This window comes from Camarhynchus parvulus, chromosome 2 (assembly GCF_901933205.1).
Source record: "Camarhynchus parvulus chromosome 2, STF_HiC, whole genome shotgun sequence".
In the NCBI taxonomy this organism is placed as follows: Eukaryota; Metazoa; Chordata; class Aves; order Passeriformes; family Thraupidae; genus Camarhynchus; species Camarhynchus parvulus.
The window spans coordinates 112751225-112773904 of record NC_044572.1 but is presented as its reverse complement, the minus strand read 5'-3'; the positions used below and the strand labels follow the sequence as shown (position 1 = coordinate 112773904).

Sequence of the window (22680 nt, the reverse complement as noted above, 5' to 3'; positions counted from 1 at the left end):
TATCCCTAGGGGTCTTTAGCACTATTAAATGTAAGCTCAAAAGATTATATGCCCTAGTCTCCTGTTTTATTTTTCTGTAGAATTCAGAGGTCACTGTTCACAGAAACATTTTCCATTGTCATGTGTGGTTATGTTCTATAGCCACATCCCAACTTAACATCGGTGGAGGACTGGTGCACATTGGTGTTCTCAGACTTTTTACAAGAGGAGATCTGTGGGTGTGAGAGGGAGCTACAGCATGCTTTGTCCAGAATGCCCAAACTTGCTCAAATCATGGAAAGTTTAGCCTGCAGTTTGAAAATTCAATCATGTCTTGAATTGATTGAATTCAAGACAATCAATTGTCTTATTGACAATCCATTTTCTTATTGTCCACAAGACAATCATTGTCTTATTTAAGACATCTGACAAGGGGTTTGGCTGAACAATGTTTGAAGGATAAAACTATCTGAGGTTTATTTTAACTAGATCACTCTTAGAAAAAGAATTGTGGTATAGTCAAGGGAAATGTGATAGAGAGGGTGAAAACAAGGGCAGTAAAGCTGACCTCATTTGTACACAGGTTTGTATTAGCTAGCTGTAGCAGTGGTGTGACTTCAAGCACCTTTCCAAATGTCAGGCAGATCCTTAAGCAGAAGATGTTTGCAAGGCTACTGAACACAGAATACTTACCAAATCCTTTCCCATCATGGCCAATTTCAATTGAACGTAGGCTGCCTAAGTTTTTTGTCTTAATCTTGAAAGTATCAACCTTTAATATTAAAATACAATTATTAAAAATATGATACTAATGTTTGGAAGCTTACATATTTGTCTAGGTCAGTTCTGAGACCAATTCAAGTGTAATAGTAGAAGTTCAGAATAAGTGAGCCACTAATGTGGCTTATTCTCCCTACTGGTGATGTGTGGCATACATCCTCTCCTATTAGGTCTCAGTTCCAACACAAAAGATTCACTTTTCAACTTATGACAATCCCTACCTCTTTTTTGACTTTCATCTACTGTGAAAACATTTTTGGTCTCTCAACAACTATAGCCTTCTAGAATATTTTTAGTATATGATACATAAACAAAAATTCAGGAATATAAAAGTTAAAGGCTTTTACTACATTAACCATTATTCCTCTCAAATATTATATACTTTAATATAAAATATTACATTATTTTATATTGCAGATTTTTAAAAAGACATTGTTTTTTTCCTAAGATCTTTGACATCACTGGCTATCCATCAACTTAGCTGGATTGCTAACAGGATTTCTACATATCTACTGTTCTTTCTTGAAGGGTAATGACATCTCCTGTGTAGTACCAGGCAAAAGGAACTACTACTCAGAGACACTTTTTTACTTGCTCCTTGTGCCTGTAGGTAGCCAGATTTACTATTCTCAGTATGGAAGACAATTCATGGGTAAACATCTTTATCTCACAGATAACCTGGCTGAAGAAACTTTGACTAATTCCAGGTAAAAAGAGGATTCATGGAGATAATGAGGTAGATCTCTTAAGGGATATATTTTCACTGGAGTTCTAATTATTTAGTCATTTCCTTTCAATAACTCCACAAGAGAAAGTTACAGAGAATGTATATATTTCTTTTTTTACTTGAGGGTAACCATCATTGTACTCCACTGCACAAGCAGTGACCAAACAGAGCAATTTCTTTGCCAAAATAATATGTTTATTAAATTAAGAAAACATCCAGCCAAGGCACTAGGACAGCATGCAGAGAATCTGCACTCTTATGCAAATATCTGTATCTGAACTAAGGGTCTCTGAAAAACAGCCTAAAGCATGATGGATCTCAGAATCAGGCTGATGTGTATATGGTTCCATTTCACCTGGTTTTAGGCTTATACATCCAGGGATGCTCGCAGCACCAGTTTCCATGGCAAAATGAAATGATGGGATGTAAGACACTGATGTGTTCTCATGCAGGATATTCAAGGTGTGTGCAAGAGCACGGGCTAGTGCACACACGTGCACAGGCCACTTGTGCTGTGCATTTCAGAATGAGGTAATACAGAGCTGGGAACATAAGGGGTGGCAGTATGAAGATGTATTTGGGACTAATAGGCAGAAGAGCAGCAGAGACATCTAGATACTACAGAAGTAAAATGTTCCTTGGTGAATCTGGTGGAAAGAAGAAACACATGCAAGCTGAGACTCATGTAGTTATGTGAAAAACAGAATAAATGCCTCAAGTTTTCTAAAGAACTTGCACAGATTTAATGTTTGCTTTTCCAGTAAAGAAATGGACATTACCTATAAATCTGTGTACTCACCTTTCCTCTTTCAAAGGGGTTTTGATGCTCCAGTGACTGAGAGAGTTGAAATATCTCAGATTTGTCCTCATTCCCAAATAAAATAATATGCACATTGGCATCAGTCCCTGCTCCCCTTTTGTCACCTGTGTACACTTTAATAGTATACTCTGTCACATGTTTTACTTTACTTCCTTCTTTATCCAAGCTGTTATCTATGTCATTCTTTTGTTTCTCTCCTCTAATAACAAAAGATCTTGGGATTTCTCTCTGTATTTTGGGCTTATTTGCATTCACAGAAAATTGTCTGAAAAACAGAACCACATTTGGTTTTTGGTAAGTAAATAATATGTTAAATGAAAAAAAATCCTATTAATTTATGTGGAACAGCTAAAGATGGGCATATTTTAAAAATATCTATTGAGAGAATCACTCTATGGCAGTTACTTTAATTCAGTGTCTGCTCAGTGTTTTCAACTATTATGCTATTAAAAACCATTATTATCTTTACACAATATACTTACTCATTCACTTCAAATACATAGATAGGATGTTCCTTCGCAGCTTCTTGCACATGCAATTTTTTAATGTCCAGTTTGCAGTCTGCAAAGAAGGAAAGAGAACCCAGTGAAAGTGTTCCATTGCATGACAAGAAATTAGGTAGGGTGTTGTTGGTGTGATGATGGCATTCTTACTATATGAAAACTTCATTTTTTCATTAATTTGGGAATGCCAACAACTGAGTTGAAAGTGCTGTAATGGCTACAAAATTCTTTATTTTGTTCCTATTTAAACGTCAACTAAGAAACCTCAACGTATGTAAACCTCAACTTAGAAACTTAGGAGTAAGCATTTCCTTTTTCTTAGTGAAGCAATAGAGTGTTGTCCTCACTGTCCTTGGATGGGCATGCAGAAAAGCTTCAACATGACTTGGGCAAGAACATTTGAGAAGGAAAAGCAGAAACACAGGTCTGTTGCTTCCTCCTCAGTGACTGGTTGACAAGAGGAGTGGAGCACTATTTCACATGCAGCACAAAGAGAATCTCATTAGGTGGCAGGTAGGAAGGGAGCTCAGCAGCTCACTGTACCCCTCTGCTCTTTGGGAAACTGCTCTCTGACTTATGCTCCTTGTTGAATTTTCTGCTGGGCGCTTCAGCTTCATGGCCTGAGTGTCTTGCCACTACTTAGTCTATGGCAAAATAAGAGAAAATGAAGACTATTCATTTTCCCTTCTATTATTTGTTGCTTCAGTCCTGCTCAACAAACTGCGTTCCAATCTCTTCTGCTACTATCCAATTCTCTTTAATTATATCAAATAGGATATCATCAGGCTTCTGTGGAAGAATCCAAGAAGATTCAAGAAGGAACCATGAACCACCTGACTTTAAAAACTTGCTCTCATAAGGAATGAAAGCACAAATGCGCTAGAGAACATTGCCCTGACTGATCAGTCCTGCAGGGTACATCTGATTTTAAAGAGATTTTATGGGATTTGGGATTTTTGGTTCAAAGTCCTGGTCCAAACTAGTCTCAGTTTAAACAAGTCTATTACAATATGGACACCCTTACTCATCTGAAGTGTTTTATCATCTGAGTAACTCCTTTGGAAGAAATATCTGTTAAGCATCATCTCAGTCCTGTCTTGATAACACACACAGAGGCAATGAGTGCAATGTGCCTTCTTTGTGAACTGTGTTTTCAAACCTGAATGGAAAAGTCTCTCCTGTCAGGTTCTCTGTGGTGCCCTTTGGCTACACACAATTGCCACATTCAGTGACTGTCACTCAGACAGATGGCTGCAGTTAACTTCCCTAACTGAGGCTATGGGAAACAAAAGCAGTGAGCTGCAGCATCCAGGGCTGTCCCTGTCCTTCCCTTCTCCTCTGGAGTAACTGCAGCCCCACACTGTGTCCCCCTGGGGGTGACTCTGTGCTGGGCACGGGATGTGCGACCAGCCAAGGAGTTCGTGCCCAAATGTCACCTCACATACATGGTTGAAACCAAGTGCTGTGCCTAAAAGGTTTTTATGAGGAGCCTCTGGATGAGCAAACAAAAAAAAAGACAGATAAAGTGCAAACATAGAACCCTTGCATCCCTAGAAAACTGTCTGAAAGTGGTCAAGTGTAATGCATAGTAATGATTTACAATTATATAGCAAATTTCATTAATGGATTTCAAAAAAGTTTATAATTAATTCCTTGAATTAGTAGCACAATAGCTATCCTACAGATAAAGCAGAGAGATGTTGAGGTCAAGACAATTTTAAGGAATTCAATGACAAAACTTGCTGAGAGCCAAACAGAGGTAAAAATTACCTCTGAATGTCACAGGGAGAAAACTGAACTGGCAGGAAAACAGTGAAAATAATTGAATCACAGAAGGAAAATTAAACAATACCAATTTCTTACCTGAGTAATAATTACTCTCCTAGATAACTTATTAGTAGAGCATGTATTAAGTGCAGAATATAATTATATTCATCTTCATTTACTTTCTTGATGCAATAATGTTATAACATTTAGATCCCAGGATTTTAATTTGTCAAAATGTAGAATTTTGCTTTATAAAACACTACCCTTTACAAAAAATAGCCAAAAGGACTTAACTAGGATTTAACTCTGGCAGGCACTTTGTTGCCTTTAACAGGATGCTAGCTGTGTGATTTACATGACTGACTTTAGAAAGTAAAAGCATTTTACCTGTTTTACTGCTGATGGAAAGAAGAATTTTTTCCAGTTCTCCCAAGTCAACAGCATCCACCATAACTAGAAATGACTAAAATAAAATTATTCAGTATTGTAATATAAAACCATATTTCTTAACTGTATGGGGAAATTTGAAAATAATATGCAGGAAGTACAAGAATGTATTAAAGGGTAAATTTTAAAATTCTTTAAGACAGAGTACCTCGTTTTTCTCTCCCTGCTGTACATTCTGCAATGACTGGAGAAGGGATCTGTCTCCTGTGTCACCATGAGTACCATAGATACATGCAGTCATGTGCACTAAATTTCTCTCATTTAAAATATTTCTTGAAAATACTGTTAGGTGATATGTAACCACTGCAATATCAAGTAAAAAAAGATCTTGTTAAGACTGTTCCACAACCATGTCCAGCAATTTGACAACATGGTATTCTACAGTCAGATATAATTAAAATCCAAGCACTTGAAAATAATAGCAAAACTCAAAATTTTTGCAATTTTTTCTCCATAATTGTTTTGCCACCATCTTCCAGATCTGAAATTTGAGAAGTGAGACTGGACCATCCCAAAACAAAAGTAAAAGGATTGCATTTGGAAGGTTTAATTGTTGGATCATTGTGTCAAAGAGCAGCAAGAGTGGACCTGCCCTTCAAGAGCAGAAAAGGTAGAAGCTGAGCACAGCCCCAGCTCAGGCAGTGCCCTCTCTGACCAGGTTCTGCAGCATCTGCATGAGGCAGGCAGAGCTGTCCAGAGTCCCAGATGCAGCAAACAGTGAAAAAGACTTGGGATCCATCTAGGGGCAGAAGGAGAAAGGGCCAGAGAAGGAATAAGTCTGTGCAGGAGAGGGAGGCAGAGAGGGAATTAGGGAAAGATGCATATAACATGTGGCTCAGGCATGATCTGACTCGGGCATCCTCTGCCCATCATGGCTGGAGGTTCCAGGTGAGTCCAAGACAAGTCAGGTCTGTGACTCATCGTGGCCCTGGTGCACTGGAGTCAAGTGGAGAGGCTGCACTCATGAACTTTGGATCAGATCATACAGGGGATAGCACTGGAAGGGCCCATTGTATGGAGGAGGGCAATTGAGGGAGATTAATGTAGGTAAGGGTAGGAGGCCTAAAATGCTTAAATAATGGTCTTTGTTTGGGCAGTGTGACCAGATCACAAGTGTAGCCACCAAGCTTTTATCTCTCTGGTGTACTGAATAAATTGGAAAGGGGAAAGACTAAAGAAATCTCTGAAAAGAAATTACATACAACTAGGATAACATATATGAATGTTACAACTCCATTCATTTTATAAAATTCTAATTATTTCATAAGATTGATATGAATTACGGCTCTCTTTTAAAGTTTTAGGAATAATCAGCTTGAAAGTAGCATAATAGGGTTTTTTTCACCTTTTCAATATTTAATTGTTTTGCCTTAAAAACTACAGCAGTGCAAAATTGACCTTCTGAACAACCCTTTGTGTGAAGGAGAGAGACAGCACCATGTCATCCCTGGAGATTCCTGAGGTGTAAACATCTCAAAGGAAGGTACAGTAAAAGGAAACTACTTATGTATATACTCAGCTGGAGGCCTCTGCTCATTAATACACCCAAAGGCACAAGTGTGCACTGCCAGATCTCAAGGGTCTGTAGTTTATCATCTGCATTTTGATGGCTTCAATTAGCCATTAGCAAATGCTTCATCACAATCCCAAGCATGCTTTTTTTAAAAAAGGAAAATATAACTGAGATAAAATACTAAGGCACTCTATGAATGACAGAGCTGTATCTGAAATTTAACATCACATGGCTTCTGGTTATGGTGAGTGTGATTAGCTGCTTTCCATTCCAATTAATACAATACTAGTTTTGCTTTTAGCTGATAAAAGGGCGAAAATAAATTAGGTTTAGAAAGCTGTCAAAAAGCATATCTGGTTTTCACAATAAATTGCAAGTAAATTTGTCTCTAAAGATCACTTTGAACTCCACGTGTACCACCTGCTGTGGAGCTGCTTAAAGCTCTCGGACATAAACTGCAAACATTTGAGGGAGTCACTGTCCTAGTTTTTTTTCTTCACTGGTTACAAATCCCTCCTTGAAAATATCTAAAGCATGGGTGGAAAGAAATAAAACCCCAGAAATTAGCTATTTCATTTGTTTGTTCTTTTACCTAAACTTATAGATAATGTAACACCTATTCCTTGTTAGTGATGTTTTTTGTCTGTTGATTTCAGAATAGATGCAAAGAACAAAAATATTACCAGGAAAAAAAAAAGCAAAGAATGGGGAAATTATTTTTTCAACAAAAAGATCAGTGACAGAGCCAGAGCCAAGGTCATAAGGACTCCAGTCTCATCCCGCCTTTATCACCCATGCTTCATCTTTCTCTCCTCATTCCTGTGGGCTTGGACCTGTATCCTGAATACTTCTGCATGTGACAGTGATCAGTCCTTTGCAAGGGGTGCACTCATGTGCTTTATGTTAATCTGAAGGTCCTCTTTGTTTCAATCTTGTGTGTAGGAGATGAAAGCCATTGAGCCCTGTTCTGTACCCATCCTGTGTAAGTGGTCAAGTGAAAATAACACCTCTAAGCAATATAAAATCTAAAATCTGGACACAAATTTTAGATTTTCAATTTCAGCCAAACTATGCAAAATAACCCCAAACTTCAACCTCTGTTACTTCTACTGAGATTATTCACATACTTTTGGATGCATTCAGAGACCTCACTGAAACTGGGCCATAAGTTCCAATCCAAAGTGTGTTGGAGTAGTTCATTTTATGTCTACTTCAGCCTGCTTTAGATGACCTGACTTATTTTTTACCCTAATAATTAATTTGTCTTCTGCATAAAACACAGGAACAAATTATTTGAATATTAAGTATCATTATTTGGTCTGTTAATTAAGTTAGTACTTCTTCCATCATATGGTAGCATTCAGTAAGCATAACACTAGGGAATAGGGTGGATTCTAGGTGAAAGGATTTCTTTTCTTTTACTTAACCAAGGTTACACATGTAAGAATTGTTGAGCTAATTTTAGGAGGCATAAATATTTGGAGTATATAAAGGTAATAAAGCTGAAGCTTATATGTAGTTTTGAGCTGTTATTTACTGAGAATATTTGTTTGGAATGTGCAAACAAACAACAAAATCACTTAATAGTAAATGAACTATAAAAAATCACATTGTTAATGTCAGCAATATGAGCTGCTGAGGACTAAACAAAAGAGAACAAAAATATTACAATAGTGCAAGAAAAGAATATTTCTTATAAACTGTTCTTTGTAGCATACAATAATACTTCTGTGCAATCAAGTGAATATTGCATTTCCCACTTTATAGTACAGAAATTAAGCTGAGTGGGTAATATTTTTCTTCATATCTTTTAACTTCTTATCCAGTCTCTATGAATCATTAAATAAAGACAATAAAAATTTCTGTTTTGATAAAGGTTTCTACTGTAATACTAGGACATGTTAACCTCCTGAACCACTCTACTGCTTTGAAGTAGATTTATACCTACCAGAAAGTGCTTCTTTTAATGGCCACTGTATAGGGAATTCAATCCATCTGTCTCCATTAGGAGAAAGAGGAAGTGTTTTATTTATGGTGAGACTAAAGGTATCCAGGGTTGATGTGTTCTGTATTTTAAAGTGATGAAGAGACAACTGGGATGTGTTGTTTTCCAAACTCTGGAGACCAAGCCTCACTTTATAAAGCATTCCCAAATCAGATGGCAAATGTATCTAGGAATCAGCAAAACAATGAGTTAACATCCAAACAGAGGTGTGCAGATAAATGCATAGGTAGTTTACAGGAAGACAGGAAGTTGGCTCTAAAGGAGTCAGTGCAGTCCTGCACCCATTTGCATCAGTCTTGGTGCTAAAAGTGCCGTTCACTTCAAAAGCAGCAGAACCAGGTTGACTGTAGGCACTTAAGGACATTTTAGCTTTATCCTCTAGGGGCATTCGTTGTAATTGTTCTATCAAATTCAAATTACATACGCCAATGATTTCTAATGTGAATAAGTAATGTTAATGTCATTTAAAATGATATGCATTATTAACTATGACTATTTGTTGGGGAAAAAAAAGAATATGCTTGATCATCATGAACTTGAGAAAGCCAGAAATTAAAAATAAAATATGGTATGTGACTGAAAACTTCAGCCTTGATTTTCTTGAATGTTTAAACAATAGTACAAACACTAAAAACAATATTTACAGCACTACATTATTATTTCTCTTTAAAATGAAACTCAAAGGAAATTTAAATATAGGCAAATCTATATATTATTTTACATCATATGTTATTTGGTTCTCAGTCTGATGTTCCACTTTGTTTTCCATGGAAACTGGATTTGACTTGCCGTTGCTTCCATAAAAAACTATAACCATCTTGGATATATTTTCTGACAACTTTTCAAATTCTGATTTTGTTTCTTCTTGATGCTTTGTGAAATAAATTCTCCATCTGCCTTCTGAACAAATAAAATAAGAAAAATAAAAAGGAAAAAATATTAAGGAGGTTTCTGTTTTCATATATAAACAAAGCTATCTGATATAAAATTTCTAAGACATGCCTTGTTCTACATGGGGAACATTATTTTATAAGGATGTCACCTGGGTGTTGAGCAGCTCCCTAAGTTCGTTGCCATTTTTTACAAAGGGGAAACTATTGTCAATACTAGTAAGTATAACGACATATTGTGATGAAAACATTATTATTTCAAAACTGATTAATAAAACAGTCAATGTAATGACAGCAGCTATACCTGAATTCATTTGGTCTCTTCCTAAAGACCAGGCAGATGTACTCCTCCTCTCCTGAACTTCTAATTAAAAAAAAGATAAAATTAATACTTTTGTAGGACAGTATTTATATGATAATAAAGGTCTGTATCGTGTCTAGTGAGGCAATTGACTGAGTATTATATCATTTAGATTAAAGATTTATCTAGGAAATGTACAGTGTGATTTTCTATTTAAGTATCATCTAAATATCATCTTATTAAATAAACTGTCTCTAGGGCTGGCTTTTACTGGGAAAATGGTAGTAACATGAAGATTCTAGTATTTTTCATTTTAAAGTATTTCCCTTTCATTTGTACAATTTATGCTCTGGATGAATGAGCACTAATTGGATGTCTTTAATGCCCATTCTAGAGGCTGATGATCCTCCCACAGATATGAGTCCCCACTGATTTCATCGGGATTTGGTATAGATCAAAGCTGCCTGTAAACATTAGGTAGTGACCCGAACTGAAAATAAGAAGACTTCTTTTGAGTTCATAACCAAGACTGGATTTGCCAATTATTGTATAAAGAAACTCACATTTGTCCAAATCAATGAAGGAACATTTGTCCAAATCAATGAAGTTTAGTAGAAACAGAACTAAATATTACCTTTTATTTTTTTCAGAGATGTCCCAACATACAAACTGAACCAAAACTGAAATTATTTGCTTTTACACATGAACAGTTTCCTCCTTTTTTTTTCTGGTTTCAAATGATCAAAAGTTAGAGATTATACAGCAGAGGAAATTGATTGAACTAGAATCTTCAGTCTCAAGAGGCCATTGCTGGACAAGTGCCAGCAAATGCCCAGGGAGTTAGGAAGAATAAATCTAGACCATGTTTTGTAATCCAAGGACTCATCTATACTGTCAATTAACTTCTCTGAGAGGTAGGAGAATAAATACATCTGTCTTAGAGGTACCTTCTGGGTTTTGATGCCTACTGATCTGGTTGGAGTGTGTTGTGGTTCCTCCCAGCTTGCACACCAGATTGTGTTGAAATCCATGCTTGGATTGAAGCCATGACACAGGGAGGTAGGGAGGGTGTACATTCCCTTCCTGTCTTGACAAAGAGCCACAGGCAGTGGGCTCAAAACTGCTCCTCTGTGGCCTGACTACTGTCATGGTGTCAGTCAAAAGCATCTCCAGATTCTGGCAAAAGTTGTCCAAACAGTGTAGCATAAATAATGTAACTTGGTCATCTTGAATACAATGGAGACATTTTCTCCACTGCTTAAACAGAGTTTTCCCTGCTTTTTACCTCATTTTCACTCTGCCTAGCAAGTAATTGGTATTAGAAGCTTAAAAATAGTTTGCAGGTGTAGAAGTAAGACTTGGAGAGGTAGGAATTTGTAAAAAAGGAATAGGACAAATTTCTTGGCACTTACACCATTGAAAATCTGGAGTAACAAAGCAGAAATTATCCTCTGGCAAATTGTGGTTATTAAATGCTACTAAAACACAAAGTGTTCAGACACACTAATTCCCTGTATAATGACAATGTTCTACTGGAATATTTTAAATCACAACTTGTTTGTAGAAGCAAATAGTACAGCTACATTCTCCAGTTTGGATTGAATTTCTTAGCAGATGATAGTTTGAAGATATTGTTGACCTGTGGCATCCAGAGTTACTGAGGCAGGTCTTTTTCCATCACGTCTGTCTTTAAGCCATGTTTGAGCCATAAACAGTGTTTCTGTCCCTGAAGATGCTGACTCTTTCACAATAATCTTCTCCAGAAGCCAGTCAGAACCTCTCCCTTTTTCAACAACCATCCTTTGCAGAATACCAATATCTACTGCCTCCACTTGAAAAATATCCACCTGAAAAATTCAGAATCAGAAGTCATATGGAAACAGAATCATGTAATTAAAATATCAGTGTATTTTGAAATATGAAAGCGAGAAGAAAATCAGGATTTTTTTATTAACTCAATTAATAGCAACAGAACCAGAAATGACAAGTTTAACCATGCTAAATGCCTGCAGTAAGAAGTATTTCTTCCCTTTGTGGTTCTGCAATTTCCAGCTAAACCCCCTCTTTGCCCACACAGATTATCAGCTGCCTATGCTTGCTTAATGAGAAATTTTCCTTCCCAAAATTGATGTTTAATGATCTACAGGGAATATATTTTAAAAATATCTTACTCTTAACAAAATAGACCCCAAGGGTTATTTCAGGAATGAAATACAGGGAAGGAGAAGGGTAGAAACAAGCATCACAGAAGGTATCTCTAAAGAAAGAATGACAAACTTGGTTCCAGATTTGGATTAATTTGTAGGATTAGTTTCAATATACATCATTGAATGGAAAGAAAAATATGAAATAAAACTATTTTGAAATAAGTTCTGTTATTTTCTATCAGTTAAAAAACCCACAATAATTTTTCAATGTTTAGAACACTGAAGTAAGATTCCTAAAGAGAATTGTGATATATCAGACATTCAATACTTTCACAATATCTGATTCTGGCTTTTTGTGAGTGTTACAATTATTTCCTATTTCCTCAGCTGAAAAACAGACATTAAATTCTTGTCACAGAGACTTTTCACATTTTTTGCTTTATAGATTTATGAATTATCTTCTCATTTCTACTGGGGTTGATAACTGTTAAAATCTAGTGTTATTTGTGATGGAATTTCCAGCATGATTTAAGGATGCAAAGATGGTTTTGAAGGGAATAGGTAGCAATAATGATGAAAACACATGAGTTCTGAGAAGTCTTGAAGTCTTCCCAACGTAATTCACACTGAAGTTGCTCTGCCAGAGCAACCTTTAAAGGTTTGTGCAGAGGTGAAACAGGGAATAGGCAGTTCTCTTGCTCCACCACTTACAGTTTTTTTCCTGGACAGGTTTTCCAGCTGAAGAACTGATGAAAGTTTTGTGTCACAAAGACGAGCCTAACGAGATTGCAACTTAATGAGACACAGCATAAGCTCAACTATTGATCTTAAAAGTGCAGATTAGATATGACCATCCACTTAAAAAGAATCCCTAGAAACAGAAAAATTTTAAATTTGTTCTTCCATTTTTGTTTCTCATTTTTCATGTGAATTTGAAAGTGCAAGCCACACTTTTAATAGTGTCCTAAAAATAATAATCAACCTGTTACTGACTACTCTATAACTTGTAGACAGAAAGGTCATGTTAGTCAAAAACTGCCACAATGTACCATCTAATCAACACATCTGCATTATCACTCTTAAGCTATCATGTAAAATGGGAAAATGAGACAATGATATGAAGGAAAAAGTCTGAAAGAGGCATTTGAATAGCTATACTTCCTCACAAGGAGTCAAGGTTATCAGTGGCTTACTGAATCTAATAGCAGAGCAAATATATTGGAACAGCTGAAATTCTAGAAGGAGTGCAGAACTGCAGGAAAAGAGGCTCCTCTTCATGTTTTTCTTAGCCAAATCAAAAAATTAAGGTTTAGTGTCAACACAAACATTTTATTTTATTACCTATTGGACTAATTTGATGATTGAATACCATTAACTTGAACTCTTAATTTACATTAATTGTGATATTAATTTGATCACTCCTTTATTCCAGCTTTAATTGGATTGGTAAAGTTATACCATCATGTCTGAATAAAATGAATTTGTTACAGTTATTAAATGAAATGTATTAAAAATACATGCAGTTAGGAGATGAAAAACACAGACTGAAGTAAGAAACATACAGACCCCTGTGTCTGTCAATAAAAAAAATATTTTAAGTTCACAAAATGTGCAAATTTATCCTAAAACTGCTGCTAGTTCTTGCAAATGATAATGTTTATAGTAGTGCATGATTGTTGAGGTTTAACCCCAGGCAGTATCCAAACCCTACAGAGCTGCTTGCTCACTCCCTCACCAGCAAGATCAAGGAGAGAATGAGAATGGTAAAAGCTAGAAAATTCGTGGGTTGAGATAAAGTTTAACAGAGAAAGCAACAGCCATGCACAGAAGCAAAGCAAAACAAGGAATTTATTCAGTGCTTCCCATGGGCAGGCAGGTGTTCAGCCATCTCCAGAAGAACAGGGCCCCAGAACTTGCAGAGGTTACTTAGGAAGACAAATGCCATCACTCCAAATGTCCTCCTTCCTCCTTCTTCCCCCACTTTATATACTGAGCATGATGCCACATGGACCCTTTTAGTCAGCTGGGGTCACCTGTCCTGGCTGTGTCTCCTCCCACCCTCCCATGCACCCCCAGCCCCCTCACCAGTGTGGCAGCACAAAAAGAAGGAAAGCCCTTGGCTCTGTGCAAGCCCTGCTCAGTGATAACCAAAACATCTCTGTGTTATCAGCTCTGTGTTCAGCACAAATCTAAAACACAGCCCCATACCAGCCACTGGGAAGAAAATTATTTCTACCTCAGCTGAAACAATTATTTTATTGGAAACACATGAGAAAGCTCTTGTCAGATACTCGTTAAAATAATTTCTTTTTAAGAGAAAACAGTTTTCCAGAGAATGACTAATTTAGTGGCATGGTCATCAGCATCTCCAAAAAAAATCTGTTGTCAGTGATCGACTCTTGGAAAGGAGAGTTAGGAATATAGGAAAACTACAGACAATAATCTGCTGCTTCTAGGCTTGTGCTGTGCCCAGAAGAATAGTTGGGTCTGACTTTCATCAAGTTTGATGGTTAACAAACTTTTAGTACTTATTAATTTAGTGACTTAATAAATCAGGGACAGCATGTGCTATGGGTTATCTATGACCTGGAGGATCCAGCCACAGATAAAAGCAAGTTTAGTTAAGATACAAAAGGTTTTACAATTCCTTTTCCCTATGAAAATAAGTATATTTTGATGGAAAAAACATTTGTGAAAAGTTTGATGTTTGGTTTGTGTTAGACACAGTACTTTATCATTTGTCAATGTGCCATTTTAATGAGCTCACTTTAGAGAATGTAAAATCTCAGAAATCCATGGACAAATCTGAACACTATTCAAACATCTTATAAACTGCAAGTTAAGGAACTATTAAATAGACTAGAAATTGTGTCATGTGGGGTAAACTCCAAGATAACATTTTCTCTTTACGTGTACATTTGAAAATCTACACAGTGTAATGAGCTTTATTTTAGTCAAGAGACCAAAAGAGAACAGAGAAAGAGCAGCAACTATAATTGTTAGAGCTAAAAACAATTGGCTAGAGATAATTTATTTGCTAAATTTAATTCCCTTTTCTCCTCTCAAGCTGTCTGCAAACAGAGAGATTATGACATATATTTCATTCAAATTTTATGAAATTCAATTATTATTAATAATTTAGCTAATATTTTTGTAGATTCACCTGAGACCATGGATTAGGCACAAAATTTTCTAAATACTCGAGTTGTTGACAGGTCTTGTACATCACATGATATTCTACCTTTTATTTGACTTACAAATGGGGACCTTTGAAATTACTGGAGGGTTAATTCTTCTGCAGAAAGAGAAAGAGAGAGGAAGAAAACACACAGAACATAAGCAAACCTATAGAATATGAAATTTATCTTCATCATTTTCCCCTAGGGAAAAAATGTTAATTCTTTTTTAGTTACTACTAGCAAATTAGGTTTGAACAGAGAAGTCACCTTAAATATTGATAATAATACATATTGTCCAATTCAGCAGAGCTTATATTGAATTTTCTCAGAATAGCATTAAAGCAATTTGTATGTATGTACAGCCCACTAAATTTTCTTAATTAGCATTGCCTGGAGAAAGAAAGATATTCTCCCAGCCTGAGCAGCTAAGATTGACAATGGTAGAGCCATACATCCTCTGTGACCCAGAAGAGCTGCCCTAGCAAAACCAGAACTGGTACTTTTCATACTTCTTGGCTAAGAAAATAAGGACTAAAAAATTCCTTTATAACAATAATTCCAGCAATCCTTTCAGAATATTTAAAGTTTGGGGTTTTTATTCCTTAAATCCTTTTCAGATTTTTGTCAAATGTTTCTTTTTTTTTTTTCCAGGGACCCACGTTTTGAGCCTTTTCTTTAAATCTGTGACCCAGTTTATTATGACTTTATTCAGTACTCTTCTGTGACGGTGCTGGCAACTTATCACTGTCTGCAGCAGCTGCAATAGCTCTTGTAACAGAAGAAGCATTTGAACAGTTACTGTGCAATATTTACCTTTATAAATGCCAATCATTTTACAGGCTTGGTACTGAGACCTGATGGTTGGTTAATGATGATATTCCCAGAAGAACTGAAAATGGCAAGTCAAGACTCACCATATGCTTCATTTCATCAACCTGTATGCACAAGTGATTTCCCATACTGCTAATGTTAGTATCATTTTAATAGGCTTTTATTGGAAAACGAGTCAGAGTGTCTAGATAAAGGACCTTTTCTATTAAGCTTAGCAAACCTATTGATTTGCTGCCTGATTATTTTGATCTCACTTGTTAATCTGGAGAAACTCCACTGAAAACAAAGCAGTTTTAACACAGGTAGGCAAAATAAAGGCCCCCAGTAACACTGAGCCAAATGAGAAACAGTGTGTAAACATTCCTGGAAAGGGAGAAAAAAGAGAAAAATTACTTTTGCCCCTTCAGACTGTGGTCCTATGGGCTCTTCCAGTTGTGCTGAACAGAACCTCTTCACCCTGTCCCAAATGCTTGTCACATCACTGCCTTCTCTTAGATGGACACTATCACCTTTTATTTGGGCCAGGACAATCACAAAATCAGCTCCAGCAAAATTTTATTGAGATAGACCAAGTGAAAAAGCCCAAATCACTAATGATATTAACTGCTTAAACTAAATAAACATTGGACAGAGCAAATGTCACTGTGCCAGCAGACTTCAGAGGTGGAAATATTGGGTGGTAAGTAGCACTGGTAGCAGTACTGTCTTGGCTCAGCTCAGTGGAAGGATGGACAGTGCCTCTGACTGTGCCCTCACTGTCTTGTAGTGTTCTGTATCCTTCTTTAAAAATGCTTATTTAAAAACAGGGGTTTTCATGCATCTGAAAAAGCCAACGCTGAATTTCCTTCTAGACTCACATTTCTGCAGGAATGCATGTATTATGCATTCTGCATAATACAAAAACAAGCATGGTTTTGTATTATGTTAAATTCTCAGCTATAAATTCATTGAAAATTTTTATCCCTGCATTAAAAAATTAACATAGATTATAATGAATGAATCATTCGAGGTTTCTGATTACCCACATTTATCATAGTTTATCAGTCTTCAACAAGATTGGTGAAGAATCAGTGAAAGAATAGGGGTAGTAAAAAACCCCAAATATATTTGCCCTGCACTGATCTTATGTTAATAATCTTAGTATAACTGGAAAGAAATCCTTTTGAAACAAGATTTCTATGCACAAAACAGCAACAGGAGTAAGAAATAATAGGGGCATTTTATAATGATCAGTAGCTATGAACATTCTGCAAACTAGGTAAAGACATTTCAATTAGACTTTAAAATGTATTTAATAAAATGCAAGAGGACTGCTACCTAGATCAGTATCATCAGCCACATCCAAAGCTGTAATCATAAATTGTATCAAACAAAAGAGATTTAAAAATCAAACAAAACCATCAACAAAACACAAACAAACATAGGACAGCCATCACTTTGGACAGATTCAATCCCATCTGATGCAGCCTGATTGTTGGATTGATTGAATAACAGTCCAAGTTTGAGATCTGGTTTAACAGGCAAAGAAAACAGGATGAATGTAATTCTCTTCAACTTCAGAAATGCATATCATTGTATGATATTTTGATTAAGACACTATAATCAAATAAAATAATGGGATAATAAAATGTCTAACTTGTATGTCTCCAAGTGAAGCTGTAAAAAGAGAATATTTTCAAGCACATCTCATTGCAATGAAGCCAGTTAATAAGCTTATGCTCTTTAGTATTTCCATGATTTATCTGGAAGAAAACAAGATTTCAGAGATTATGCAAATACAATCTCCTGTTATGACATTTGAAGAAGTAGGGTGCTAAATTGAAGAGTGCTCTGAAAAGATTTGTGAGAGTTAATAAATCACTGGAAAGCCTTCCTTTCAGTGAATCAAGCAGAATAATCTATTGAACTTGTCAAAGGCATACTGATTTTCTTATTGTCATAAATACTGTCAAGGGCAGTAGAAATTTAGTGTAAGAGAGCTATCCAAACTAGCAGCCAAAAGTATGACAAAATTCAATTCCAAGTTAAATTTTGACAAATTTAGCCAGAAAACAGTGTGAATCTCTAGTATTTAAAAGAAAAAACAAGTATCCTTAAGCTTTGAAACAGCTTTCCAGCTGATTTAAACTTCATCACTGGTAGCTATTCATTTGGAGTTAGATATATTTTCTAAACTTTTTAACTTGAACTGAATTTAATTTCGTTCTTGCTGCATTGAGGAAAATGATTGAATATTTTATTTCCTGAAAAAAGCACACTTGTATTAACCATAACTGTTTTAAGATTTTTAATAAATCAAGCTAATAAATTTAGCTGCATTTTATTTTAAAATTACCTTGTTTATCAAAACCCTGAAATGAACAGGGCATAAAATTCACTTACCCAACTTGGCCTATCTAAAATAAGTTTATATAATAAGACAATTTCCTTCAAAGAAAACAGCAGGCACTCTCTGAGGTTAACTAATTTCATTTTAAGATAAATGTCCAAATGAAGAGAGAAGGTAACCTTTCTGCAGCAGATGCTTAAGCCATCATGTTAGAACAAATGTGTAGAATACAGGCAAGTGAAACTAAGTGAGAAGCATTTCAGCTTTAGAAATGTCACTTACATGATTTATTTTTAAGATCTATATAGACAGAATGAAGTACTCCCCTCTTGCAGGTAATTTTAACATTAATTAATTTTGCCCAGTTTTTAATTTTTGGCAACAAAATTTTACATATTTTTTGCCCTGCAGGAATATGTCAGGAAACTGAAATTAATTATTCACTCAGCTCTAAACATTGGCAGTGCTGTATAGACAAGCTGGATGATTGCAAGGGGATGTTCTGACTCTGTCCCTTATAAATCTCTCACTGACTGGGAAATGCCATCGTGGAGGTATCAATGAGAACTGCACATAACTCAGGTACTTGCCACTGTCTCCTACGATTTTATAAAGCTTTAGAAATGTTCTTTCTTTCTGCATTTCTCCTCACAGTTTCTGACAACCTTCACCAGCTTTTCCTTCACTGTGGGGGCATTCCATATTTTCCTAGTTCCCATCTGATTCATCCTTCTGCTCAATGGATTTAAAGATGGCGTAACCAAAAGTAGCAGCCAAGTGGCCAAGGTGAGCTCTCTGGTGCTGGCACCATCAGCAGCTGAACACTGCAGCATGGTACATGGGAGATCTTCCCAAAGGAACCTTGGGACAGCAGAGAGAGCCCACCAGAAACCCATAGCTCGAGCCACAGCAGATGGCAGGACATGGGGCCAGAACCAATGGTGGCCAAGCTCCCCCCCATGTACAGAAGCAACCCTGAGGGAGTGTGAGCAACCATGAGTGCCACAAACAGAGCTGGCAAAGACTGAGGGAAAGGCTAAGGTACTTACTGCCATCTTTGCCTCAGTCTCTAATAGCAAGACCAGCTGATCTTCCAGCCCTCTGCGATGTGAAACAGAGACAGGGAGCAGAATGAAGCCCCTACAATCCAAGGGGAAAGGACCAGCAATCTGCTACAGCACAGAGACACACATATGGGGCTGGATGGGATTCACCTAAGGCTACCCAGTGAGCTGGCAGAAGTGCTCACCAAACCTCTTCCCATCATTTACAGGCAGTCCCGGCTAACTGGACAGGTGCCAATTGACTGGAAATTAGCAAATGTAACACCCATCTACAAGAAGGGTCGGAAGTAGGATCCAGGGAACTGCAGGCCTGACCTGCGTGCCAGGGAAGGTCATGGTACATATCACCATCACACAGCACTCACACACAGGCTGAGCCATCATGGCTTTAGGAAAGGCAGGTCCTGCCTGACCAACCTGATCTTCTTCTGTGACGGAGTGACCTCCTTAGTGAATGAAGGAAAGGCTGTGAAATTTGGTAAGCTGGAGTTCAAGAAAGCTCTCGATATAATTCCCCACAACATTGTCCTGGAGAAAATGTCTGCTCACGGCTTCAGTGGGTGCTCTCTTCTCTGGGTAAAATCTGACTGGATGGCCAGGCCCAGAGAGTGGTGATGAATGGAGTTAAATCCAGCAGGTGGGTGGTCACTACTGCTGCTCCCCAGGGCTCAGCACTGGGTCCAGTCCTGTTTAGTATCTTTATTGATAATTTGGATGAGGGGATCAAGGGCACCCTCAGTCAGTTTGCAGACACCCCTAAGTTGGGTGAGGATGTTGATCTTCTGGAGGGCAGGAAGGCTCTGCAAAGGGACCTGGACAGGCTGGATCCAAGGGCCAAGGCCAACTGCATGAGGTACAGCGAGACCAAGTGCCAGGTCTTGCACGTGGGTCTCAAACCCCCATGCAATGCTACAGGACTCGGCAAGAGTGGCTGAAAAACCACCAAGGACCTGGAGACTCTGGTTAACAGCTGCTGAACATGAGCCAGTGTGTGCCCAGGTGGCCAAGGCCACCAAAGGCATCCTGGCATGTATCAGAGATAGGGTGGCCAGCAGGACCAGGGCAATAATTGTCCCCCTGCATTCCGCACTGATGAGGCCACACATTGAATTCTGTGTTCAGTTTTGGGCCCCTCTCTACAAGAAAGACATTGAAGTGCTGGAGTGTGTCCAGAGAAGGGCAACGAACCTGGTGAAGGGTCTGAAGCAGAAATCCTAAGATGAGCAGCTGAAAGAACTGGGGATGTTTAGCCTGGAGAAAAGGAGGCTCAGGGAGACCTGATTGCTTTCTATAACTGCCTGAAGGAGGGAGGCTTGGGGAGAAATTGGTTGCAACAAGATTGGGGTTGGTTTCTTCTCCCAGGTAACAAGCCACAGCATAAGAGGAAATGACTTTGAGTTGCACCAGGGGAGGTTTAGAATGGCTATATGAAAAAATTTCTTCAATGAAATTGTTGTCAAGAATTGGAACAGGCTGCCCAGGGAAACATGTAGTCAGGGACATGGTTCAGTGGTGGACTTAGCAGTGCTGGCTCAACAGCTAGACTTGATCTTAAAGGTCTCTTCCAACCTAAACAATTCTATGATTCTATGATGACCAGATTGATTTAGTGTTCGTTTCTGTATAACAGTAACTTGGCCAACAGCCTGCCACTGTGATTAATACATTTGGATCAATGACATTTGGCACCTATTTAATCATTATGTCAGGCAAGCTTTCCATAAGAGAAGGTTTATCTGCAGTCACAAAATAGCAGCACTGTCAGTGTGGTGGGATGTGGACTTCACTGGCTTCCTACTTGTGACCTCAGGACACTGCCCCACATTCTGATTCTTCTTATTGTATCCTGGCACACATGGACTTTTTGCTGAAGTTTTGTTGGTTTGTTTTTTTTTTTTTTAATTGTCAGTGCTTAATCTGTGAGTACTGAAACTGAGAACCAACAGTCACCTCTCACTGAAAATTTTTGTATGTGCTGCAGTTACCATGGCACCAACCTGAGCAGTTGATGTCTAAATATAGGGCAGGATAAAGAATATATCTTTTCAAATACTAATAGAATGAAGCAAAAATTGTCGGAGAATTTAGCGCTTCTATAAAGTGGAATACTTGAAATACTGGCCAATTTCATAAAACCTAAATTAAAATACTTAAATATCAGTCATAACATATTCAGTGTACTTTACTGGTTTTGATGGAACTGATCTGAAAAAAACCCCACATTCTCAAAGAGGAAATTTTTGGATAACTCACAGCCATATGACAGAGCATACAGCAAGTCTATCAAAGGCCATATAAAGAAGCATCAAGAATGACATTTGCTGAAAAAATATTGTGTGTCAGAAGCAACATGGAGATACTGTAAGGATTTTACACAACTGGGCCCTGGTTTTCACAGAATGTCTGAACTGAGTATACTTGGTTCAAGAAAATACTCATAAGCAAGTAACATCAATCAGGCTTAAACTGACTCATGAATCATGAATAAGTACTGTTAGGATTTCATGAAAGTTGAACTGCATGAAGACGTGTGCTGAGATTGCATTGTCCATCCTCACAGCTTTTAGGAGAACATCAAACAAGGCATCAACGTCAGAGCAATTTGAAAGACTATGGATCTCGCAGGACAAGTCCTCACACTCATTAGAATGAGCAGATCACCAGAAGCTCAGCTCTCAACGGTGACAGCGCTGCCCTCTCAGGAGCGAACTGCAGGGCCTTACTGGTGAATTAAAAATATCATGCACATTGCTTTACCTACAAGTTCCCTGATGGTCTCACAGGTGTAAGGACTTTGGAAAGGCACAAAGCAAGTTTTCAGATATAAGATGACAATTCACTCTTTTACTGTCATGTAACTTAGCTCATGAAAATAAAAAACATGTTATATGAGAGAAGAATATCTCCAATCCACTGCAAACTTTGCTGAATATTTAAACATTTCTATGTATTTCTGCATAGCTAAACTGTTGCTTGTAACAGCCCTGACATTCTGTGAGACTAACACCATATTTTGATATGATTTCAAACAGAAACACTGTTCCAGTTCACTAGCTGTTACAGTATAGTCAGGGGAAAAATTATTGCAAGGAAAAGCACATTTTAAAATGTCAGAACAACTGTTAAGATTCCAAATGCAAATTCTGCCTGTTCTACTCCAAATCCCCTAAACCACCAAGTGCAGAATCTCTGACTGCAGGGGTCCTTGGCACAATATGTGATTGGGTTGGTATAGAAAGAGACATTCTACACTTGAGAGTCTTTTTGGAGATTACTTTTAAAGGGAAGAAAACACTGGGAAATTTCCAAAACATATAATGAAAAAATACTGCTGCATAGGCAGGAGCCTTTCGTGCAGAATAATTTTATACTTTTCAATTAACCAAATACCTTTATTT

General features: G+C 37.4%; 1 protein-coding gene across 1 annotated transcript in view; it reads right to left on the bottom strand.

Moving 5' to 3' along the window:
• LOC115912708 (lipoxygenase homology domain-containing protein 1) overlaps positions 1 to 22680 on the bottom strand; it is a 137154-nt gene that overhangs the window by 4940 nt on the left and 109534 nt on the right. The window contains exons 34-42 of the mRNA XM_030964372.1: positions 11372 to 11579; positions 9736 to 9795; positions 9263 to 9441; positions 8485 to 8707; positions 5172 to 5326; positions 4964 to 5039; positions 2789 to 2867; positions 2286 to 2571; positions 673 to 751 (exon numbers count right to left, since the gene is read on the bottom strand). Coding sequence (XP_030820232.1) covers positions 673 to 751; positions 2286 to 2571; positions 2789 to 2867; positions 4964 to 5039; positions 5172 to 5326; positions 8485 to 8707; positions 9263 to 9441; positions 9736 to 9795; positions 11372 to 11579 — 1345 coding nt within the window. The remainder of the gene's footprint in view (positions 1 to 672; positions 752 to 2285; positions 2572 to 2788; positions 2868 to 4963; positions 5040 to 5171; positions 5327 to 8484; positions 8708 to 9262; positions 9442 to 9735; positions 9796 to 11371; positions 11580 to 22680) is intronic.